Source organism: Bombyx mandarina, chromosome 20 (genome assembly GCF_030267445.1).
Source record: "Bombyx mandarina strain Sakado chromosome 20, ASM3026744v2".
Lineage (NCBI taxonomy): Eukaryota > Metazoa > Arthropoda > Insecta > Lepidoptera > Bombycidae > Bombyx > Bombyx mandarina.
Window position 1 is genome coordinate 8,827,058 of NC_143226.1, and position 27,170 is coordinate 8,854,227.

Below are 27,170 nucleotides of genomic sequence, written 5' to 3' on the forward strand. Positions count from 1 at the left end.
CACTACCATTTCCATTCATCTCCTAGTCACATGCATCTCCTCTCTACGCATCACATGTCCATACCACGCTAACCGTCTGCTTTTTAATTTGTTAAGTACCGGGGCTACTATCACACTTCCTCTGATATTTAATCTATATATATAAAAATGACTATACTTGAGACCTTAGAACTTATATCTCAAGGTGGAAAGTAAATAAAAATAACAATTTTGTTTTCCCTTTGATGTGTCCCCCGTCGGACGAATTCCTTTTGTTTGTTCTAAGTTTATTTTATACAAAAGCTTAGGTATTCTATTCATCGATTGAAGCACTACAAAGTCTGCCGGGTCAGCTAGTAATTTAATAAAAATCAAATAATAAAAATGAGCATTTCAATAAACTCAGGTCGTTAGTGGTCCGACATCGGGGCGCTCCAAAACAAACGGGTTCGGAAGCCAAAATAATACAAAATACATTCCTTTAGGCTTTCGTCGGAGATCCAAGGTCACTCCGCCCTTGAGGGTCGATGCCTCACGCCAAATTTCGGCATCTACATTAAGTATTTATCTTTATGTTCACTTGTCGACAATTTTATAATGCAACGTACATTATTAAATTGCAAATGTATTATTGGCCACTTATCCAAATCAATTGCTTACTTATGTTTTTAATAAATTTGGGTTAAATTAATAATAATTAAATAACTAGAAAGCACGATTTATAAGAGAAAAGTCCTTGAGTTGACTAGTAGCCATTTTATGGTATTCATATAAATACGTGTTAGACCACTAAGTTTATTGAAGACTTATGTTTGTTGTTTCAAGGTATGATGTCACATGCCCTAGATTTCAGTGTCGCCGTGACAATTCGCCTGCCCGCCCCTATCGCTGGTAAAAACGACGGTTGATTTAAATAAATGTAAAGTAGGCACTCCGCTAGGCAGGAACTACAAGACGACTGGATGGCTCGTTATAAATGGGCACGCTAAGTACCTGATACAACACGGACAAATGTCTAATGTGAATATGGAGAATATACAGGTTAGGTGCTTAGAACGAATGTGAATTATTCCAAATATCCTAAAGAAATTTTTATATTTAGGTATAAATATTCGGTTTTATATTAAACTTTCGTGTGATGGCTAAGATGTAAGCTAATCAAACGTACTGCTGCTATTGACTGAGTGGCACGAAGATTCATTTGTGCCTAAATAAGAAAAATTCTAATCATACCACCATACCACGTTCGATATTGGGTTGTGATATTTTCTCTGCATTACTATGTTTCAAAGATTTAGGAACAACATCCTTTAATAAAGGAAAACAGAAAAATGCGTGATACGCAGTGCAGTAGTAGGAACCTGGATGTATTGGTACTACCGTAGTGCCTATGTCGTTCAGGCTCGACTTTAGGACAGCCATTATATATTGTCATCAGAACTTTAACCTCATTCTCAAGGCTTCGAGGTATAACTCGGTAACGACTATACAAATGGATATATATAATATAATTATACGAATGGATTTTTCCACTTTATTAAGTGTATATTTGATTTTATTTTACTTATTTATATTGGTGAATAGATGAAGCAGCACTTGAGCAGTTACCGGAGATCAGAACACCAATCAACATTGGCATTAGACTACCGTCTATCTATACTGTCATTCAAACCACCTAATTATTTTGCGATAACAAAACCCGAATCTGCCGGCCCTATCAATAAAGCTAGTATAATTAATACCTTTCCCTTTAAAACTAGTTTGAAATTTATTTCCAAATACTGTGATTGGACGTTCTTGCTCAATCTCCTTACATGCAAAGGACTGCATTCACAAAACTGTGTACACGCGGCGCCGTGGCGCGACGATAACACAATACAAAACCTTTATTTGAAATTCACAAAGACTGAGCGACTGATGAACGAATGCAGTCCAAATTCTGTTACAGTAAGTCGAACACTTCTTTTGAAAAATGAGATTTTATATTACTAGGAAAACAGCATATTAAGAGCGATGGAGCTGAACACGGCGGAGCATACGTTCGCTGTCTGCCCCGCTTGGGAGGTGCGGCGCCGTGTCCTGGTCGCAAAAATAGGACTTGACTTGTCGTTGCCTGGCGTCGTGGCGTCGATGCTTGGCGGCGACGAGTCCTGGAAAGCTATGCTCGACTTCTGCGAGTGCACCATATTGCAGAAGGAGGCGGCGGGGTGGGTGAGGCAAAGCTGTCCTCACTACGCAGAAATCTGCCGCCGCAAAGAAGGGGGTCGGGACGGGGTCCCATCCGTGACCCGACCCCCTAAGTGCTTCGGGCTCCACCCGCTTTATCCGGGGAAGGACTCAACCGTGGGGCGGGGTGCTTTACACCATGCCCGTAATAAGAAGCCGAATGATGGTAGACCGCGTTCCGCCGACCGCTCTGGAGGAAGGTGCAGAGTGGCGCCATCAAGGCGGGCTCCCGTCCCGTCGACCGTGGGAACCGGTGGTCGTGCCGCCGGCGGCCGCCGGTCCGGCGTCTGGGGGACGGCGCGATGGATGTAATATGCTCTGCGTAAACCCTGCCCCGCCGTCTCAATAACTCCGACTGGGCTCCGGCCCGGTCCGGGATGGGGCGCCCGCTGTGAGCGGCAGGAGTTTTTAGTGAGATTCAACTCCCACATACCTCACCCGCTGCGCGGATGGGAATCCGGCGATTTTCTCTTGTGGAAAAAAGTGTGTCTTTGGATGAACGCACTGGTTCTAGGTAGTTTGAACAATTTCTGCTGACCAAACAACAAATGTAGTGGAATTGGTGTTGTAGACAGGGTGTGACAATTCCTCAGAGACGTACTTCAAGTATTAGTGATAATCAAATTATTTAATAATAGAATCTATAAAAGCTTATCCACGATAAGTAAGACCTTGAAAATCGAACCTTAAAACCAACAGGATATAGAATGAAATTAAATAGCAATTATCAAACGTTTTCAATTCGATTTATGATCTTCAAGCTCCGGCTTATATTTTATATATTAATTTTAAAAAAAACAATATTTTACAATATAACGCTAAGAACGTCGTCAACTCCTGTATCAAGGTGAACAGCTGTGTCATTACGTCCTGTGTGCGCTCGTAGCCCGGATTAGGAAGCTTTGAAGTCGTCGTGGCCTAAGGGATAAGACGTCCGGTGCATTCGTGTTTAGCGATGCACCGATGTTCGAATCTCAGGCGGGTACCAATTTTTCTATTGAAATACGTACTCAACAAATGTTCACGATTGGCTTCCACGGTGAAGGAATAACATCGTGTAATAAAAATGAAACTCGCAAAATTATAATTTGCGTAATTACTGGTGGTAGGACGTCTTGTGAGTCCGCACGGGTAGGTACTACCACCCTGCCTATTTCTGCCGTGAAGCAGTAATGCGTTTCGGCTTGAAGGGTGGGGCAGCTGTTGCAACTATATTGAGAACTTAGAACTTATATCTCAAGGTAGGTGGCGCATTTACGTTGTAGATGTCTATAGGCTTCAGTAACCACTTAACACCAGGTGGGCTGTGAGCTCGTCCACCCATCTAAGCAATAAAAAAAAATTACCGTCGGAATGGCGACCCACTGAGAAGATCCGGCAAGAACACCAATAAAAACACAATATTTTGTAATTTTCATCACATAGTTGATGTTACAAATTACCTATTTCACCCCTGTCCTGGTGAAACTGGAAAGGCCTCCGGGCCGCCAATAATCCTTCAAACATAAAAAAAAAACCTATTTCACGGCCTACTTGTTTTCTATTAAGATTCGTTTAGTTGTGAGACTAATTGCGCGCTTCTGACTGTTAGATCAAAGTAAGTGGTTACGTTAGAGTAGTAACTCATCAATGTTGAGAACAATTTATCAGTCTACTTTTGAAAAGTGAGAAGAAAGACAATTTGATTTTAAAAGCGCATGGTATATACCTAGTCAGGTCATAAGTATTGTCACACAGTAAAAACTTTTCTTTTAGAATGCTGGCCACAAAAAAGTTTATTGAATTCGAATTTCGAATTGTTCATGAAAATAAAAATGTATACTTTTAGAATTTTACTCATTTTTAAATATGGAGTGGACGCTTAAAGAAGACCGTGTTGCAGTTATTGCGTTGCATCGTTGCGGTTACGCGCCAATTCAAATTTTTAACATACTGAAAAATTTGAATATAACCAAAATATTCGGATATCGTACCATCAAACTATACAATGAAGACTCTAGTGTAGATGACAAGTCAAGAAGTGGTCGCCCTCGGTCTGTTAGGACTCCAGCAGTGATAAAAGCTGTGAAGGCGCGAATTCAAAGAAATCCCAAACGTAAGCAGAAACTGTTGACCCTTCAGATGGGGTTAAGCAGAACCACGGTGAAAAGGGTGTTAAATGAAGACTTAGGGCTTCGGGCATATCGAAGAAAAACAGGACATCGTTTGAATGCTCGTCTAATGGACCTGAGACTGAAGAGATGCCGCGCTTTGTTGAAGCGGTACGCGGAAAAAAATAATCGGGAAATTGTTTTTTCGGATGAAAAAATTTTTACCGTAGAAGAGAGCTACAACAAACAAAATGATTAGGTGTACGCACACAGTAGTGAAGAAGCGAGCAACCGTATTCCGCGTGTCCAACGAGGTCATTTTCCATCCTCGCTCATGGTATGGTTGGGAGTTTCTTATTGGGGCTTAACAGAGGTACATTTTTGTGAGAAAGGTGTAAAAACGAATGCAGCTGTGTATCAAAATACAGTCCTGACGAACCTTGTGGAACCTATTTCTCATACCATGTTTAATAACAGGCACTGGGTATTCCAACAAGATTCGGCGCCAGCTCATAGAGCGAAGAGCACACAAGACTGGCTGGCGGCGCGTGAAATCGACTTCATCCGGCACGAAGACTGGCCCTCCTCCAGTCCAGATTTGAATCCGTTAGATTACAAGATATGGCAACACTTGAAGGAAAAGGTGTGCTCAAAGCCTCTTCCCAATTTGGAGTTACTCAAGACATCCTTGATTAAGGCAGCCGCCGATATTGACATGGACCTCGTTCGTGCTGCGATAGACGACTGGCCGCGCAGATTGAAGGCCTGTATTCAAAATCACGGAGGTCATTTTGAATAAACTTTAGTGTCATAAGAATCTATGTTTTGTTAAGTTCATTTTGGTATATGAATGGTTACATAATGAATAAACTTGTTTCAATTATTTTACATTAAATATGTTAAAATTTATGACCTGAATAGGTATATAATCTATATGGTTTGATTATTGTTTCTAGTAAGTAAGTTAAGTAATAAGTTAATTCAAGAAAACTAATTATTTTCTAATGAAAGTCAAAAAAGTTATTGAATGCTGAGCCTACATGAAAAAAATAATCAAATACTAGGTACTGTAAATGCTTGATAAATTTCAGATGAATCCAGAAAAATAAACGTACTTCTATGTGTCTCATTTTAAATGTAAATGTCAAGAAATCTTTAAGCCTTCATGAATATCTAAGCATGAATTAAAAAGTCCAAGATTTTATTTTATTTTATCCCACAGTTCTATGGAGTGCCATCCCTCTTTGGACGTCGTAATTTTGAGAGTTGTTGTAATTCACAATTTCTTTATATTCTTCGAATCAAGTAGACGTGACATACGGACAGCAGGACAAAACGAATTTATAGGTGTTTCGTTTTTGTCACCTGGTTACGGAACTATAAAAAACTGCATTTGATGTACAATATATCCCTAATGTTCTTAAAACATTCTATTCTTCAAGCTGCCATTACCAATATTGAATTTAGACATCCGCGTTACGAATATTCTATGTAATACAATTCCGTAATTACCTATTGAAATGTTGTTTGTGTAAGTTGTATGGAAATCATAATGGTTATGTAAAATCTGAGTCTCGCAATCCGGTGGTCTCTCTGTGTGAGTTGCGGTCCTCGTGGCAGTGAACAACCGACGCCGTACAGGAAATCCATATTCTAACCCTGAGCTAAGCATAATGCTTATTTTTTGAAAATTTGATGTATGTTCGTAAACATATTGAGGAGTTTCCTAAACAGTCGGACATACATAATAGAAATACTAGGAACAAACACAAGCTTGTTGTGCCGATGAGTAGGTTACATAAGATACGAAATTCATTCGGGTGTTTGTCTGTGCGCCTGTACAACAAAATCCCACAAGATGTTCAGAACCTACATATACATAGGTTTAAGAAAACTATTAAAGAACATCTGTGCAATAAAGCTTACTATAAAGTCAATGATTATCTAGAAGATTGCACAAAGTGGGAATGAGTTGCTCGCTCCGGGCATTTCAATATCGTAGTAATTGTTACGTTATAATACTCATTGTAAAAAATTCATATTTAAAAAAAAAATCTAATATTAAAAAATAAATAAATAATAATTTCATATGTAAAAAAAAAAGACATGCCCGCTGAGTTTCTTGCCAAATTCTTCTCAGGACGGAGGCTAGTTCTTGTGAATTGGCGGTAGTTTTTTTTGACGTTCAACAAGTATGTACTTTCATTTATGTTGAATAAAAATTTTTGATTTGATTTGATTTGATTTGACAAGTTTATAATAATTTTATTATGTAACTTATTATAATTATGTAACTATAATTGAGACCTTAGAACTTATATCTCAAGGTGGGTGGCGCATTTACGTTGTAGATGTCTATGGGCTCCAGTAACCACTTAACACCAGGTGGGCTGTGAGCTCGTCCACTCAACTAGGCAATAAAAATAAAAAATAAAAAAATTAACAAAAGCGTAAACTTACGGGAGTCCAATTTGCGAACCCCCCTAACACACGAGTCCGTTGACCCCTGCGTCAGCTGATTTTAATTGTGTCATACCGCTACGTTGTGTCTAAATGTATATTTGAGCTAGGAATTACTGGCACTAAACCCAGAACTGAAAAGATGAACTGTATCTGATGAAATGAGACTGCGACCTCATGTCTCAAGGTAAATCGCGTTAATCACCTTGTGATCCCTGTGCGCTTCAGTAATCAATTTACACTTAAGTTTCTAATAAGTGTAGACATTAAATATAGTGTTTCTTAGTGACAAAGTATACTTCTGGGTAATACAATGAGTAATTTCAAGAAATATGAAAATATTTCTTGAAATTACTCATTGTATTTTTACTTTTCTACTTTCAAGATGTTGTCAACTATTACACTGTCGGTTGCACCTATAATCGAGGTGACATCTGCCAGGTACTTACTGTCAATTTGTCAATGTTTTGTATTGATGATCACTTTTGATGCAACTAAATAAATAAATAAATATCAGGTAGGCTGCGATCTCGTTCACCTATCGTCTACACAAGCAAATGAATAAACAAACAAACATTATAGAGTTACTATAAAAAGTGTTGTCTGTCGAGTTTTTATTATAGATCTATTAAATTCCACTTGACCATATTACGCAAATACCAGGAAAACATAAGTGCAAAGAAGATTCGTCATCAACAAAGGTCGACCTTCAAGTGTACTCGCGTCCCACGTGCACCGACTGTGACACCTACAATCGTTCATGTTCTCCTGCTGCTTTAAAATGTTATTATTTCCAAAACTGAATCTTCCACTTTACACTACTAGGTCAGGGGGACCTGGTTGTACAATTTTTGCTAATGGTATTTGAATACTGGCCCACGCATTTATACGGACTAGAGGATCGGATGTTAGATTAATAGTTAGATTGATAACAACTTAAAATACTGAGTAAATATGCATTCTGCCCCCGCTCACGCCCCATCATTGTGATGAAGACCTTGGACTTTGAAAACTACTTTTTTATATACGTGTTTCATAGAATATGACAGTGTCAGAAACAATCGAAAAACCCACATCAATCTTGATATATAATAAAGACTAGAATACAAATTGTCGGTTTTATTTGAAAGTCATCGTGGCCTAAAGGATAAGACGTCCGGTGCATTCGTATCTAGCGATGCACCGGTGTTCAAATCCCGCAGGCGGCTACCAATTTTTGTAATGAAATATGTGCTTAACAAATATTCACGATTGACTTCCACGATGAAGGAATAACATCTATACTAATATTATAAAGAGGAAAGATTTGTTTGTTTCGAATAGGCTCCGAAACTACTGGACCGATTTGAAAAATTCTTTTACCATTAGAAGCCGACATTGTCCCTGATGAACATAGGCTACTTTTTTTATTTTTTTTTTATTTTTTTTGTTTGTTTCATGTGTGTTTTAATGTTTCCGAAGCGAAGCGAGGGCGGGTCGCTAGTCGTGTAATAAAAATCAAACCCGCTAAATTATAATTTGCGTAATTACTGGTGGTAGGACCTCTTGTAAGTCCGCACGGGTAGGTACCACCACCCCGCCTATTTCTACCGTGAAGCAGTAATGCGTTTCGGTTTGAAGGGTGGGGCAGCCGTTGTAAATATACTTGAGACCTTAGAACTCATATCTCAAGTTGGGTGGCGGCATTTACGTTGTAGGTGTCTATGGGCAACAAATCTAAGCAATAAAAAGTAAAAGAAGGAAGTGTGTTGAGTTTGATTATTTCGTTCGGCCAGTTCCTGCGGAGCTGCATCCCATTTGTAGATGGCAGAAAGATTTTCATTCCAGTGCATTTCAACTAGAGCTCAACTCGACTCCTGTGTCGCTTCATTGACCTAGTAGTAAGGAGCCACATTGTTCATCACTACATAGTATGAAACAAAGTCGCTTTCTCTGTCCCTATATCTGTCTGTCCCTATGTATGCTTAAATCTTTAAAACTACGCAACGGATTTTGATGCGGTTTGTTTTAATAGATAGAATGATTGAAGAGGAAGGTTTATATGTATAATAACATCCATTAAATAGTGGAAAAATCAATAATAAATTAGTTTCCGAAGCGAAGCGAGAGCGGGTCGCTAGTTTTTAATAAAATAAACAATATTTGTAGTCTACACATTCTTGTTGCATTTGTGTCTTCACTACCAACAAACCACAAAACACATGTGAATATCCTAGCTTGAAGCGGTTTGATGTCGTAGTTTTATTTATTTTTCTAACGATTTCTTCCGGAAATTATTCTGGCAGTACCACTGACTTAACATTATCAGCCAGACATCTCACTATGAATCCGTCTACTGTTCAAAAAGTTTTTATATCGAAAAAAATACCTTTAATACTTTTAATAATGGCAAAATCGGTATAATTAATTTACGATCCGAATCATCGTAAATACGCAATCATTACTACTTGTATCGTAACAGCAAGCGCACGAGTAAAAGTTTCGTTCGGTCCAAGTCGTAGGCGAAATCGTTTTTACACATATAGGAAATATGCAATATATAGAAATATGCAATATATAACTAGTCAGGTCATAAGTATTGTCACACAGTAAAAACTTTTCTTTTAGAATGCTGGCCACAAAAAAGTTTATTGAATTCGAATTTCGAATTGTTCATGAAAATAAAAATGTATAACTTTTAGAATTTTACTCATTTTTAAATATGGAGTGGACGCTTAAAGAAGACCGTGTTGCAGTTATTGCGTTGCATCGTTGCGGTTACGCGCCAATTCAATTTTTTAACATGATGAAAAATTTGAATATAACCAAAAGATTCGTTTATCGTACCATCAAACGATACAATGAAGACTCTAGTGTAGATGACAGGTCAAGAAGTGGTCGCCCTCGGTCTGTTAGGACTCCAGCAGTGATAAAAGCTGTGAAGGCGCGAATTCAAAGAAATCCCAAACGTAAGCAGAAACTGTTGGCCCTTCAGATGGGGTTAAGCAGAACCTAGGTGAAAAGGGTGTTAAATGAAGACTTAGGGCTTCGGGCATATCGAAGAAAAACAGGACATCGTTTGAATGCTCGTCTAATGGACCTGAGACTGAAGAGATGCCGCGCTTTGCTGAAGCGGTACGCGGGTAAAAAATATAGGGAAATTCTTTTTTCGGATGAAAAAATTTTTACCGTAGAAGAGAGCTACAACAAAAAAAATGATAAGGTGTACGCACACAGTAGTGAAGAAGCGAGCAACCGTATTCCGCGTGTCCAACGAGGTCATTTTCCATCCTCGCTCATGGTATGGTTGGGAGTTTCTTATTGGGGCTTAACAGAGGTACATTTTTGTGAGAAAGGTGTAAAAACGAATGCAGTTGTGTATCAAAATACAGTCCTGACGAACCTTGTGGAACCTGTTTCTCATACCATGTTCAATAACAGGCACTGAGTATTCCAATAAGATTCGGCGCCAGCTCATCGAGCGAAGAGCACACAAGACTGGCTGGCGGCGCGTGAAATCGACTTCATCCGGCACGAAGACTGGCCCTCCTCCAGTCCAGATTTGAATCCGTTAGATTACAAGATATGGCAACACTTGGAGGAAAAGGCGTGCTCAAAGCCTCATCCCAATTTGGAGTCACTCAAGACATCCTTGATTAAGGCAGCCGCCGATATTGACATGGACCTCGTTCGTGCTGCGATAGATGACTGGCCGCGCAGATTGAAGGCCTGTATTCAAAATCACGGAGGTCATTTTGAATAAACTTTAGTGTCATAAGAATCTATGTTTTGTTAAGTTCATTTTGGTATATGAATGGTTACATAATGAATAAACTTATTTCAATTATTTTACATTAAACATGTGACAGAATTTATGACCTGACTAGGTATATATATAGGAAATAGGAATATATATATAAAATATCTTGTACTAAGTAAATCTTGTAAAGCTTAAGAAACTCTTGTGATCTTGTAAAGAAATTATGTTGACTCGTTTGTAACCATGAAATACAGTACAACTTTACAATGCGATGGTACTATTGTTTTTTTTATTTTTATTGCTTAGATGGGTGGACGAGCTCACAGCCCACCTGGTGTTAAGTGGTTACTGGAGCCCATAGACATCCACAACGTAAATGCGCCACCCACCTTGAGATATAAGTTCTAAGGTCTCAAGTATAGTTACAACGGCTGCCCCACCCTTCAAACCGAAACGCATTACTGCTTCACAGTAGAAATAGGCAGGGTGGTGGTACCCACCCGCGCGGACTCACAAGAGGTCCTACCTGTTTAATAAAATAGTAAAACATCTATTTTGCATTAATTATTCAACCAATGCTTTTATCACGATCTTTCCGTATCACCTTCGGTCATTTGATAGAGAATGCCTTAGGCGTTAAATCTGCCAATTTCCATAATGTGCATGTAGTTTAATAATTAAATACAAATTAAAAATATTTAGTACGCTTGCAAAGAGACGTGCCTGATGTTGATATTCATCACGATCACCTGTATAGACAAACAAATAATTAATGCTACCGTTAACCTCAAGGAACGTAGTCGAAGGCTTAAATCAACACGAATGATTTGTATGTCTTAAAAAACACGACCATCTTTCTCAATTATGTCTTAAAACTTGGACCACACAAAAAGCTCGGACATTAAGTTGCAAACGAGCGATGCTGTGTTGTAATCGGAACAGTGACCAAACCGTTGCACCACAACTACGCCAAGTCTTACACTTGTGAACCGCACGTGGCCCAGTAGAATCATGCGTGCCACTTGCTCTAGAGGGCAGGGTTCGACACTGGTACACTGGTGTGTTTGGAAAGTTAATATTTAATAATTAATAATAAGCATTTGGCTTGAAATTCAATCAAGAACACGCTGCCGACGACCTCACGGAGTATTCTCGAGTACATAGCGTGGATACTTATTGGCAATTGTGTAATCCACTTGCACGTTTGCCAGGATAGGATGAGACAGGAATGAGAAACTAAACATAAAGATCGAGAAAAAATAAATCACACTCCTTTTGTAATTAATTTTAAGGACAGATGCTAATTGCTGCAAATCCTCAGATGAAGAAGGAGTTTTTAAGACATAAGCAGGGCGTAGAGGTGATTTCATTTCTACCCTCCCATCTTTTTCTACTAGCCCTAATTCCTGGGCGCATAAGAGACGCACAATCCCGCCAACGTCGAGCGGGGGCCAGGGAGGCGGATCTCGCCCAAACCCTGGCCTTCTAAGTGTTTCGGGTCCCCCTCACATGTCGGTCTGGGGACCGGCGAGGGGGGCCTAAGAAGACGACGTGCAAGCTGCTCTGCACGTATTTTACGCAAGAGCATCCGCGTGATGGAAGGCCGGCTATCCTCGACCCACGCTGGTTCTGGTCCAGCGGAGTATTTCGTAGGATAGCTCACTCTAACCGGCGCCATTTAGGCGGGCTTCGGATAGCCTGCCGACCGAGAGGGCTGGTGGTCGTGGCGCCGACGACCGCCGGTCCGGCGTCTCGAGGGGGAGGGCGATGGGCGAGATGTGCTCCGCACTAAACGCTTCGCTTTCCCCCTTTTGCCTTTTCATGAGTTCTGTCTCATGCGAGGTTTGGACGTTAGTTGTTGAGCGACAGGAGGTATTAGTCAGTTCGACTCTGACATGCCCCGCCCTCCATCCCCAGTGGAGAGCGAAATCCGGCGATTTCCTCCTGACCAAAAATAAAAAAAGCCCTAATTCCTATTTTTCCATCACACCATTCTTCTGCCTTATTCTGTCTTCACAAATTGCGGTCGCAAAGGTGGATGGTTATCGCTTAATGACTCTGAGCGAGCGGTGATGTTTGCTGTTGTCCATGGGCTCCGTTAACCGTTTAAAATAAATTAGATTCGAATTTGTTTAAAAAAAAACATGTATACAATAAGATTTTTTCTTTGTTGCAGGAAAATCGACGCAAAATGCGGTATAAGACACTTTATATCATATAGCGGACAGAGTACTTAGATACATGTTTGAGGAGCAAATCAGCAGGTCAATATACAATAGATTTATTTTGTATTTTATACTAGTATTCAATATTTACTTAAATATATCACTTAATACTAGTTTTGTTCATACCTAGTGCAATCAACATTATGATTTTCATTTGTATGTTAATGGATTTGATATTTGTATAAAGTGCGTGATAAATTAGACTAAAGCATTTTTTCTTAAGAATATTTAAACGCAGAGTAAAAAAATATCTAGAGAACGTTACTTTGCAAGTTTTATTCACCGTGTCACTGTCAAGTCGAACAAGCTTAGTATTGTTGAATATCTGAAAATGTAGCTACGCTTTTAAATAAAATCATTTATCAATTCACACAGCATTATAAAGTTAAATAAATAAATTAAATAATAACTTCAGATATTTGACTTGGTAACAGCTAAATAAAATTTTGGTTTTGTTCAAAATATGTCATAAATATGGTCTTACCATAACATTTAGACAAAAAAAACAGTTCCACTCATTAGATTAGCTTAGATTAGCTTAATTTCAATAAATTGACTCATGTATTCGTAATCTAAGCTAGTTATTGAGCTAACAGAAATGTAACTACCGTACATATGTGTACTACGGAACGCCAATGGTTTTTATTTATTTATTTTTATTGTCCTTGTAGGCAGACGAGCATATAGCCCACCTGATGGCGAGTGGTTACCGTTTCCCATGGACTTCAGCAATGCCAGGGGCAGAGCCAAGCCGCTGCCTACCGCAAAACAATTTAAAACAATTAGCACAACTCAGAATTACGCCATTTTGCAGATACACAATACAGATGTTATATAAACGAAAAAATATAAACTGATAGTTACCAAAGCCGAAAAGAAGGTACGAGTGTACCTAGAAACCAATGACCGATGAAATCGAACAGGCAATAGCCGACAATGGCGATAGGTTAGCCGAACCCGAAACGAAGGAACCGAAAGAGAAGCCACGTGTCTCGTTCAATAGAGACGTTCACGTTAAGAGATTCGGTGAGTCAGTTGTGAGTTTGGGCTTTTTTGGGCTTTTGATCCTGTATTTAGAGGTCTCGGTTAGGTTAGTAGGATCTCCTTGGCAGATCAGGCTTCAAGGCAGATAGATCCTTATGCGAATACTACTGATTTGTCACAGCGAAAAATTAATTTGAGTTCTTTTGCATAAAATAATTACGTGAATCGTTTCTTAGATATTGCAACTAAATTTCTTGGTATCTTTAGCGGTTAAACAACCTTGTTATTTAGAATGTTCGACGAATGTAGTATATCAATACTATGACCATATCAATGTTTTGTTATTGGCAATATGATAGGCTTTTTATTGTTTACAAAAGTAGGCTAGTGAAATACAGGCTGTCGTTCGGAAACAGGATCAAAATCTTACCAAAAATCCCAAATGAATATCGGTAATGGCTACTGTCTCACCCGTACTAATATTGATTTACATAAAATAAACGAAGTCAATAAATATGTAAATTTAACACACTAATTTCTCTTGGTAACTTTTCAACCTTTTTTCTTTAATACATTTTTAATTTTCCCTACCACAAATCTTGTATGTTTAGTCCATGTAATTGACGCTAATTAAATATTTAACAGTAATTTATAATACTATTAACATGTAGTTAGATTGTTTATCAAATAATATTGCGAAAAGTCATATGTCGACACCCGAAGCAATAATTACATTAACAGGCAATCAAAAGCGGCTATTAGCATGTTTGTACAATACTATGTAGTTCAGTGTAGTGCAGTATTACAATAACTCTATATTCCTAACCGTATTCGTAGTTTCTCTAAGCGAATTGTGTTTAAAAGCTTATATTTCCATAAAATAGCAATGTCAAAGAACGCTATTTCATGCAAATATACATATTTGTTTTATTTTCTAATGTAATAATAGCGCGTGACGTAATGTGTGGGTATATGACAAACTCCGTGACTTATCAGCTGCTGCTGAACAGGTTAAGACAAGTTTTTTACTGGTGGTAGGACCTCTCGAGAGTCCGCGCGGGTAGGTACCACCACCCTGCCTATTTCGGCCGTGAAGCAGTTATGCGTTTCGGTTTGAAGGGTGGGACAGCCGTTGTAAGTATACTTGAGACCTTAGAACCTATATCTCAAGGTGGGTGGCACATTTACGTTGTAAATGTCTATGGGCTCCAGTAACCACTTAACACCAGGTGGACTGAGAGCTCGTCCACCCATCTAAGCAATAAAAAAAAAGACAATATATGTATCAATATCAATATAAAATATAAGACATGCAATAATTAGGAACAATTTCAGAAATATATATTTGCTTGAATTAAATATTGGACTATGCATAAAAAACAAGAAAGTGATTTTTAATTTTTAGATTTTGATAGAATTAATTATTTATTTTTAAGCTGCCGAAAAAGATAAAAGCATTCAATTATTATTATATTATACTATTTAGACTTAAATATCATGTCTTATGGTAGATAGTGGCGCTAACGTTGCAATGTCTATGAGGTCATGATAACCGCTTATTACCAGACTGAGATTGTCTACTCGTTACTTCGTTAGAATAATGATTAATGATCCTGGTTATGTATTTTACTGCTAGGTCCGATTTGATTTCGGATGTCAGTATATTTCGGAAATACATTCGGTATTATCCATGTAATGCATGATAGATCCAATAATTTAAGAACAGAATTAATCCGTTTCTTTGTAATTTAAAAGACAAAATTCTCTTGGTGTTCAAGCCCTTATACCAACATAACAATTCGAAGGTGGGTGGCGGCGTCCACACTGATCAATATGGGTTTCTGTAATTAGAGATACCGACGCGGCCAAATTAAACCGTGAGAAAAAATATTTGATTAAACAATAGCTATAACGATTGAATTAATTGATGGATCAATGGAGGCTGTGTGTCCGTGACTCGGCCGATAGGGCTGCCACAAACGTAATAATTAATATCAATTTTATTTCGATCTCCTTTGGAGGGGCTCGGGCAGCGGTTAGCAAATCCCCCCCTCCTGGCTGAGCCTTTGCTCGCCCACCTGTCCTGGTGAAACTGGAAAGGCCTCCGGGCCACCAGTAATCCTTCAATAAAAAAAAAATCGAATAATAAAATTCTGCAATGAGCATAACGAAAGAACGGATAGTATATTTCTGTGCTCAACAGCCCGTCTGTGATTGCCCATTGTCGGCGTCTTGGAAGGCAAAATCGAATTGCTAGCATATGACCACGCGACACGGCTTGAAGCAATAAAAATCTTAGCCTAACGCTTTTCTCTTCTTAGCTCTATCTACTACGCGGGTGATTAACAGCGCGCTATTAAAAGACAGGGTTGGTTCATGATGCATTGGATGAGAATCAATGCGTTCTAATTTGAAAGGTACTGCTACAAAACGCAAGTTTCGAAAATTGGAATAATTACAATTCGGCACGTTTTAACGAAGATTTTCCGTCGTCTATACTATTAACGATGTCAAAATATTGTTACTAACGAAGTCAAGTCATCCAACATTAATTCACGAATGTTATTATATGTGTAAACGAAGCCCTAGCGGTATTTATAATAATTGCGGAGTTGATTGCACGTGACCAATCGTATTTGAGGTTCTTGCTGGACCGTTATGTAAAACATCTGTAGGATTTTACCGCTCAAACGAAAACAAAAGTGGTGAAGAATTGATATGACCTACTCGTCGCTTGATGAAGCGGTCCTGGGCCAATCTGGACTCTGCTCAAATATGGATATCGTCTCCACGTTGAGATAAAAGCTCCATTTTTCAAAGATTGTTAATTCCTTCACAGGAACACTCTTTTGATAAAACGAATTACAAATTTTCGACACTAATATTGAAATGTCAACGAATCATACTATTTCTTTTATTAATTACAAATATGTACTAAAAATATGGGTCCAAATTTAAAATTATAGGCGAAAAAACTACTCACTGTGCTTAGTGAGAGTTTTTTAACGTTCTCGATAGCGTAAAAGTTAGCTCATATTTGTATGGGATGGATTCGTTTACCTTCCTTTGCCGTTATGGGCGCTGTTCCAACTGCATACAAAACTGGGTTAACTTTCACGCTATCGAGAACGTTAAAAAACTCGCACTAAGCACACAGAAACCCAAAAATACATTTGAGATGCCTCGAGTGACATAATACATCAATAACCACATAGCACACACATTAAAATCAAAGCTCTTCTTTGACTCTTACGCGGTCAAGTAAAACAGACATTACCGCTTTGAATTCGCAAACAACTCACTGCCGCCGCGCCGGTAACAATCATGTAATCTGTTCCTTATTATAAATCCCAAGATTGAGGGATTATTATTTAAGCCACAAAACGGTTACTCAAAGACACGATGTCCCAACATTTGTCCTCAAAAGGTCATAAGTCAGAGAAATGAGTTCGTTTATTTTTAATCTTTCTGTTGTGTAATTAAAACTGAAATTACATGGTAATGATAAGGGGTGACCACAAATTACATGCTAATGTTATAGTAGCCGTAGTGAGTACTTCGAACTGCAAGCACATTTTGTATAAAGGAATACTTTCCGTGTGCAATATATAAATATAATAAATAAACACTGCCAAAACAAGTACGTGCGTCGTTTTTAGTTTATCAGTTACTAACGAACTTTATTATGTGCAAATTAAATTTAAAAGTCGCGTGGCCTAAAGGATAAGACGTCCGGTGCATTCGTATGTAGTAATGCACCGGTGTTCGAATCCCGCAGGCGGGTACCAATTTTTCTAATGAAATACATACTCAACAAATGTTCACGATTGACTTCCACGGTGAAGGAATAACATCGTGTAATAAAAATCAAACCCGCAAAAATTATAATTTGCGTAATCACTGGTGGTAGGACCTCTTGGGAGTCCGCACGGGTAGGTACCACCGCCCCGCCTATTTCCGCCGTGAAGCAGTAATGCGTTTCGGTTCGAAAGGTGGGGGTAGCCGTTGTAACTATACTGAGACCTTAGAACTTATATCTCGAGGTGGGTGGCGCATTTACGTTGTAGATGTCTATGGGCTCCAGTAACCACTTGACACCAGGTGGGCTGTGAGCTCGTCCATCAATCTAAGCAATAAAAAAAATATGTACAAAAAAATGGTAAGAGTTAGTTTTAGGACGTCCACCAGTAAAAACCGATATTCAGTTTTTACAATACTACTTTTGGTATTTGTTTTTTGTGTTGTTTATTTTTCGAATAAGCACAGTAATTTGAATATTACTAAAAAATAAGTTTGTAAACGTAGCCTTGCCAATATTTACTTGAAAAGTATGTGAATAAAATAATACATTATTTGTAAAGTATTTAGTAAAGGAAAATCTATTCGCGGGGATTTACAATTTCCGAGGCTATATTGTAAATGCTAGCGAACTTATAAAAACATAAAATAGATTTCCAAGTCTCGTGCTTAATCTCTCATAAATAGTTTTTGCTGATGGTCCAGTGCAGAGATACTATTTGACGATGTGCGGACGCGAATCTATCAAAATATTACATCGACAAAAAAGGGAGGTGTTAAACTGATAGCGATATCGTACACAGATTGCGCTAGCTAGCTATTGCTTTGTGAGTTTTTAAGAAACATTAGAAATTTTATATGTTTTGATTAGCATCTTATATCTATAAAGTACTTATTTAAAGCGTCTTAAATGTATAAGTATAAAGCATTTAACTATACTTTTAAAGGAATCTTAGTAGAAGGAACTTAGTATCAATAAATAAAATTTATTAGGTCATTAAACTTACATTTATTCAACTGCAAAACTTAGTTTTATGTAGTAGGAATTTCATAAAAAGAAAAGGAATTAATCATAAATTGAGAAATAATATTCATTGTCGAAAATATCGTAATAGAATCATATACATATGTATGTGTCTCATGTTGCAAACTGAGTCCATATCGCATGTTGTATTAAATTTTACCTTTTCCTAACTTCCTGTAATTGACAATAAATAAGACCTCTCTCTCGATACTCGTGTGATCTGACATTCGTTTTTACGTCATATGTCTGCACATCATCGTTGCTATATGAACACGGATTGCGTGCAAGTTGTTCAAGGCTATTATTATTTTTTCGTAGCTATGCTGGTAGCCTTGAGAGCCTATTTCAGCTTCTTCTTGACGTATAGGTCAGCTCACGGGGCTCAAACACGCACGTGTTGCTAATACTGGCCCTAGCAACAGCAGTGCTTCGCAGAATCTACCACCGGATCCGAAACGCGACCCACTGAGAATATCCGGCGAGAAACTCAGTGGGCTGTGTCTATGGGTTAAAAAGGTTAATGTTTTGGAAGCTATCGACAGCAAAACTCAATCACTGCGACAGCCCCACAATGCCGTCGCCGCGCCGAGCGCTTCGAACCTAAAACGCAACCAGTTTTTCGGTTAACTAATGACCTGGCGGGAGACCGGTAGCCGCCAGACAGTAGCCAGAGGTGATCGATTGGAAATGTCTAGATGTGACGTGCTGAGTTATTGTAATGATCGATGCTAGAGCGACAATATGATATTATTGGGTTTGATTTTTATTACACGATAACATCCTTCACAGTGGAAGTCAATCGTGAGTATTTGTTAAGCACATAATTCATTAGAAAATATGGTACGAAATTCGAAGATCTTTGCATCACTTGATACGAATGCACCGGGCATCTTATTATTTTGGCCACGATGACTTCAAGTATATCATACCCTCACTCTAGTCCCACTGCCCTAATGCCATTACTTTCCTTGTCTGCGCCCCTAGTAGAATAAGTTCCAGCCTACACTATCCATAGCCTCTGAATTCGTGGTCTACATGTAAATAAACACATACGCTAGAGCCAGATGCTAGCTCACTCGGGTCGATACTGAGGTCCCATCTTCTACAGTTACGATTGTTTAATTGTTCTGGAATTGAGGCTTACACTTAAGGCAAGGTGCTGGTATTGTACGTCTTAGTATTGGTCTGCTCCACTACCGATCGCTTAATGCTAAATAAGCCATGAAGCTATCTGATCAAAGTATTAAAAAAAACTATTATGAACCACCCAGAAAAGCCGCCTACATCTAAATTTCAACACTTGAAATTAAAAATATAATGCTTATCTTAAAACTATACTTAAATACAGGATAAAATATAAATTAATTCTACATTGAAGCTACATTACTTTGGTAATATATTCTTGTAACAGGTTGCAACATTCACATACTAATTTACAAATTTATGGCGTCCAGATTACTTGCGAAATTAAAAATGACTAAGCGCCGCTAAAGTTCGCTAATGTCACAGCGCCATTGCATCTCGAAATATACAATTCACAAGTTCACATCTGGACACGTCAAGATTTCAGTACCAGGTAATTTTATAGCTCCTGTTGTGAAACATTGTAAAAAATTAATGACACCACAATGTGACTACAGTCGCCGACGTAGACACATGAGATCATCAATTGGACTGGACTCGCCCTAACCTATTGCGCGCTATCAGGATCCGTAGGAGTCCGCCGGGTCGGTACTCATTTCTGATCGCGAATAAGTCATGCGTTCTGATTCGAAGGGCTATACAACCGTTATACAATATAGTTATAACTTAGACCTTAAGTTTTGAAATGGATTGCGGACCACTACCACTACTAAGCTTATCCAAACATCGTGTGTAATAAAAAAACCAGAACTGCGCTCGTCTGTGAAGCATTGCTGGTTCAGTGGTCAGATCCTGACCAATTAAATAGGCTTGAAAACTCGCGTACACTCTAAAAAATATCAGTTCTAAGGTCTCAGTATAGTTACAATGGCTACCCCACCATTCAAACCGAAACGCATTACTGCTTCACGGCAGAAATAGCCGGAGTGGTGGTATCTACCCGCGCGGACTCACAAGAGGTCCTACCACCAGTAATTACGCAAATTATAATTTTGCGGGTTGATTTTTATTACACGATGTTATTCCTTCGACGTGGAAGTCAATCGTGAACAGTTGAGGACTCGTTAGTAAATAAATAAAAAACAATTGAAATGTAGATCTTATTTAAAAAAAGGACGAGCTAACTATAAATACACATCGTCTTTAACTAAAAATATCGAAGCAACATTGTAATACTCTATCTTTTGCACGAAATCTTTGAGCATTTTTCTCTGTAATACACACGAGTGCAGCAGCCATTACAAACTCGTTTTACAATTACGACGAGAATTACAATTCAAGTCTGTTTCATTGACTTTTTCGTTATACAATTTAAATAATTATAAATGATATAATTTAACTTTGGTAGGTTTTTATTAACCTTCTGTTTCGTCTCTTAGGTAAGCCTGCTGTCTTTTTCATCATGTAAGTCATTTCCGTAGCTATACGAGCATTGCACAGACAGAGGAACCACCGATTATTTCTTCATTAGAAGCCCATGGGCATCTTGGAAATACCATATCCTTGTTTAAATGTGCTAATAGTTTAAGTCGCCTTGATTTCAGTACCACAGAGTTGAGTGCTGCTCACTCTAACTGGCACCATCTAGGCGGACTTCGGATAGCCTGCCGACCGAGAGGGCTGGTGGTCGTGGCGCCGACGACCGCCAGTTCGGCGTCCCGAGGGGGAGGGTGATGGGAGAGATGTGCTCCGCACTAAACGCTTCACTTTCCCCACTTTGCCTTGTCATGAGTTCTGTCTCATGCGAGGTTTGGACGTTGGTTGTTGAGCGACAGGAGGTTTTAGTCAGTTCGACTCTGACATGCTCTCCATCCCCATTGGAGGGCGGAAGTCCGGCGATTTCCTCCTGACCAAAAAAAAAAAGAGTTGAGTGCTGCGTGAAAACTATCTGATATTCGGAGATTAGTAAAACTATCTGATATTCGGGGACTAGTAAATCTGTACTGATTTTTATCTCGTACGCACTCCCGACACACATAACATAGGAGAAAATCGTGGCTTATGACCCTCGAATGTGGCACGTGTTTGATTTTTAATGATTTAATGTACACAAAAAAACATTGTTCCATATACATATATGGAAATGCGGCCAAATCAGACCTGAATTTTCAATTGATACGATTAATCCGGAAAAACAAGATTTCCAGGTTTGTCGATTGCTCACAATTATCGGTCGCGTTGTTCACCCAACAGTCTACAATTATTGTTCCGTTAGACTCCATTTAATCTCACAAACTTGTTGGATTAGCATTTTCTACCGAGCACCAACCCCGAGTTCCAGTTTGGAGGATGCTATTACCGTTGACCTGATGCGATGGCGGATGGCAGACGAGATCGCCTTCCATCTGATGTCACAATCTACTTAGTACTAACCAGCGACCTGTACACACCACAGGTTGATTACTGTGCTGGTCTCGCTATATAACTAATAGACGGCGGCTCGAATGCGCCACCAGCACATCAATTAGCAATGGTGAATACTTCAAATGGGCTGCTGGTCCCACCTTCGGAGACAGCTCTCTTTATTGTATCAGGTCCAAATTGAAACGCACCCTAAAACGGGCGAAACCGGCGTGGCATTGATACTAACCGGCGTCACCTCACCACCAGCCGTCAATTATGAGGGACAGTAAAAATAATATTGACACTTCTAGTCATATTTGTTCTTTGTATTGATTTAAAACATTTATTTATTTTCAACGTTGACATTTAATTTTAAAATTGCATGCCCGGATCTTCATGTCGAATCTTCTCAGTGGTGAAACCGCATTTCGAATCGGTGGTAAAGTCATGGCTATTTCAAAGCTCCCGTCTTGAACAGGAAACTTTTGATTTGGTCGAACGAGCGATGGATATACAAACTCGGGACAGGCGTAGTTGTATACCCGCATCTTCTAAGCAGCAGAAACTATCGGCACGTGGACCCTGCCACCTCTGGTCGATTTCTATACGTCGACACCGAGAACTCAAAAGCTACATTATCTCCAAGATATTGTTATTAACAGAACAACATAATTGTCATTGAGTCACCAAATTCGAGCGAAACTTGAACAATAAGGCCTCAATATGATACGGTCACCCGAGATGCTTTTTGCTAGTCAACCAATATCTCGTCTGGCACGGTGACGTAATCATGCGAATAAAATCGAAATGGACTCCCGAAGTAGTCATTATTAAAGAGCGCGGAGGCGGGTGATTGAGAATATTCGGACAGACGATCCCAAAATGGTCTTGAGTGACGAGATCCCACCAATATGGACGCTTCAGGCTGAGCGTTGGCATTGACCTGGGCCTTATGTGGTCTACCGTTGCGAAAGTCGACAAATCGGAGTTTACCGATCATTAGTTAATCATTTGATTTAAAGATTATTTATATTTGGTCGTTTCGGTTATCGAGCGGTTACTGACCAGCAAGCAGCATGGAGTCAGAGTTCGATGCTCGGTTCGAGTCGATTTCTTTGTTAACCACGCGTCGCGTCGTGTTCGGGTATATTTGTTTTTGTCTCGGAGTTGTGTTGGTGGTATCCGTAACAAAAGATATTTATAATCTTAAATTACAATAGCGTTTGTCATACATTTGCCTGACGTTATAAATGCACCAGCATTAATTATCTACCTATGATATCACCAAAAACAATTGATTTATATGCGTTATTGAATATAAGTCATTTAGAATATCTTTTTTCACTTTACTCCAGACTCTCTCACCTTTAGGACCTTGGCCGTTGTTGTGAACAACGTAACTGTTTTACTTATGACAATTTTAACAGTTACAAATACCAACTGCACTCTCCGCACTCCCTTTCAGGGGGGACATAGATTTAATACCAATGTTGAGACTTCAGCATAATAATTTAATGGTGTTCACGTTGTAGTACTATAATGTGGAGCACTTAGCACTAGGAGGAGCCGTGAGCTTGTAATTGAATTTACCCATATATCCATGCGTCCAGTTTTGAGCTACCTAACTGCTTGAGGGCTTGGGTAGACATTCTCCGACATTTCGACCCTTGAGGATTTATGTGTCTTTCTTTTATCCTCCAATCTTCATCTTGAAACTTTCATCACGTGAATTTTGTAACACTATCCGGAAACAAGAACCTATAAGCAAAGCCGTCGGAACAATCGTAGACCATAATACCCACTAAAATCTCTATTTTTCCTGCCTGTGGTGATATCCTTGAGAGGCTATATCAGTAGGTGAGCTCTTGGGGCTTAAACCGGAGGTGCTACTAACACTGGCCCTAGCAAGAGCAGTGCTTCGCAGAATCTACAACCGGATCGGAAACGCGACCCATTGAGAAGATCCGGCGAGAAACTCAGTGGGCTAAAATCTCTGCTGGACTATAGCGCTCACATAAGTACTTACTCAATGCAGAATCTGCTAGTATCAATCATCAGTCAAGTACATTTAGCGTCGGTCCTCTTTGATGTCAACATATGAACATGCCCACGGAGCAAATATCTGAGCTGACTTCCTAGAAACTCTTCTATGTGTCATGTGTACTGATGTGGCTGTATTCCAAGTTTCAAAGTAAGTGTTGTGTGTCGCTCGCGTTGTTCCTTAAACAGTCGAATGACTCGCCCACGCTCGAGTTGTCTATCGTGACCTTCGCAGCGGTATCTTTACGATTAGCACAACGAAACATCACAGAAGCAATCTGCAATTTGCCGAAGGTCCGTGTCATAAATTCGGAAAGGTGAGAGAAAGAACTATTGAACACCCACATTTAATGTTTATGTCTGTAGAATACATAATGTAGATAGATAAACGGGCTCACGGGCCGTCAAGTGATACGTGTTTACCGAATCCAGTAAATATTGAGGTTGAATACCTCTACACGCCTTATGATATGAGGTTGTAATGGTAATGATATTACATAATGGCTGTACCAACTTTCAAGCCGAATCACATGACTACTATGCGGTAGTACTGGTAAAAAAGGTCGGCCCTACGTGTATAATCTAGGCATGACCTAAAGAAATGAAGATATCGACTTAGAAGAAGAAAATGATGGTATTTTTTCAATTTGCACGTTTGAAAAAGATATAAAGAGAACAACAAATCACGGTTTGATTTAAATCTGAATTGCAGACCGAGAATGGACCTATTCCACTATGTGTTGGTATAAATGTCGTAAATACAGTGAGGTGCGCTCATCGATGTTATCCTGGTACCATGATCCAAAACCCGCATTTCAACATATAATCCGGGGCTCAGGTGTTATTGAATTGCAAGCATTGGTACATCTACATGTACCCCGAGAGAGAGCTAATCGTTGCGTTTATATTTCGTAATAAATTGAATTCATAATTATATCTTCGAGATATATAACCTGTGATTATATAATTAGAATGCTTTACGGTTTTCACAACTTGTTAGTAAAGCCGGTGGTATTGTTAGAAAATTGTAAAATCAATAAAAACAAACAAGGATAAACCCTATCTTCCCAGAATACAAATTAATCTATACTACTTCTATACTTAATATTATAAAGAGGAAAGATTTGTTTTTTTTTGTTTGTATTGAATAGGCTCCGAAACTACTGAACCGATTTGAAAAATTATTTGTCTGTTTGGAAGCTACACTATTCCGGAGTGACATAGGCTATAATCTTTTTTGAAAAAAGTTAGGGTTCCTTACTAAAACATCATAAATGTAACCCAAAGTGTAAAAAAATTACCTAAAATATTCTTTACATCGCGTGCCCCGCGAAAACTATTGATGATAAAATAAAATAACGTACTACGACAATGTAGAACACATTATTATTTACAAAAAGTGTCCCGACAGCATATGTCTAACTATTATAGTTATGCCTCAATAAGTGTTCTTGCAAAAAAATAAAACAACGTCAAATATCGTTAGAAATTTTGTTAAAAACCCGAGCGGAGCCAGAGCGGGCCGCTAGTTAACTATATTTCGAATTCATCAACTCATATCGTTCGTGGTATGTTCGCTTAAAACTGATTCACCTTTATCCAATTGTCAAATATAGTAAACACGATGTTCTGAGTTACACAGACGCGACGGACACTCGTCTCAGAGCGTTGACTGTACATACGTACATCGTTTTTCCACTCGCCCACACCGGAAGTGGCCAAGGTCCGGCCCACTGCAGTCTTTATGTATCAATCAGGCGAGGTCTACTTAACACCTTTTTGTATGAGGAAATCAAAGATACGTTCAAGGGTGTTTTTTTTAGCGAATCAAACAGCGTATAATGTCTTAATTTTGTAGTTTTTGTGTACGCGTTCTCATAATTACGGGGCGTTGCCGCGCTGTAACTAGATCGTTGTGCCAATATCAGCGTGAGTTTTAATGCCCTTTTTTTGCTTCTTAATCTCTGTTTTAGATCTAATAATGATTTAATGGTAAAAAAGTATAATGCAAATTGATATCCTGTTGTGTAAAAAATTGTATTTGTTTTGGCTTATTAGAAATACAGTGCTGTATTCTTAATTTGGTATATAGTCTTCTTTATTCCGCTACAGTGGTTCATGACAGTGCATATGCTGCTGACTTTATACAGAACAAACCTATACCCAATTTTAGGTAAAAGACAAAGGTATCTGCCACAGAGTCGGAGTATTTAATCAATGGATTCGCAGTCCAAAATATATTCTTATTCGGATCTTGCCTTGTTAGCTCACTTCAGTTTTTTTTTGATAAATATCTTCAGTGCTATGCTGTAATACTTTAAAAGTTTCAAACGCGGGGCTTTGACCCGTCAAGTGAAGACCTATGTCTATTTAGGGACTGCGCCTTCCCAGAACGTCCAGGGGAAAACCAAAGACAAGTAATTCTAAAGAACATGAATAAGTTCAAGGTTTGTAAAGATGATATCGAAGACAGAGCAAAGTCGAACGGGAAAAATTGCTTCACCCTACTACGGCGTAGGACAATGCGTAAATAGAAATTACCGTTAATTCAAGTCAACATTTTCATTATGTGATTGAAGAGATTGCAGATGAGAATTTCCATTACAAGATCTATTATATTGGGTCGGTTAGGTTATACTCTCAACTCGCTCATAGCCATTTAGCCTATGATAAATATGCTCTCGGGGTAAAAAGCTGGGGCAGCCGCTAGTGTGGTGCACGGTGAGACTTTGGCTTCATTCACGGTTGCGCGACTAATCGCTGCGGTGGTTACTCAACTCCAGGTGGGCCGTAAAGTGTGTGACCCGTCTGTACGATGCATAATTTGCATAAGATTGTGACGTTTTTACATGCATGCAAGCCTCACAACATGTTTGTAGCAGTAAATCGGGCGTGCTCGTCACATATATCTTAGAATTTATCCTGTATCATTATTATTAACTGACGACCCGCTCCACCCGGCAACACTAGGATGAATCAGGATGTTGTACGGAAAGGACATGACCGTACTTTTACTTAAACTATAAATTTTCTTCCTAAGCTTTGTACCGGAAGCTTCAATACTGAATTAATCCTGTGTCGCACGTTTTCAAAAAAAGAGGACTGTTTCCTTGTCCGTT

At 39.0% G+C, this 27,170-nt stretch overlaps 1 protein-coding gene across 1 annotated transcript in view; it reads left to right on the plus strand.

Annotated features, from left to right (window-relative positions):
- blo (bloated) overlaps positions 1-27,170 on the plus strand; it is a 93,222-nt gene that overhangs the window by 25,635 nt on the left and 40,417 nt on the right. Inside the window, exons 2-3 of the mRNA XM_089735698.1 lie at positions 12,671-12,758; positions 13,534-13,745. Coding sequence (XP_089591824.1) covers positions 13,622-13,745 — 124 coding nt within the window. The 5' untranslated portion in view covers positions 12,671-12,758; positions 13,534-13,621. The remainder of the gene's footprint in view (positions 1-12,670; positions 12,759-13,533; positions 13,746-27,170) is intronic.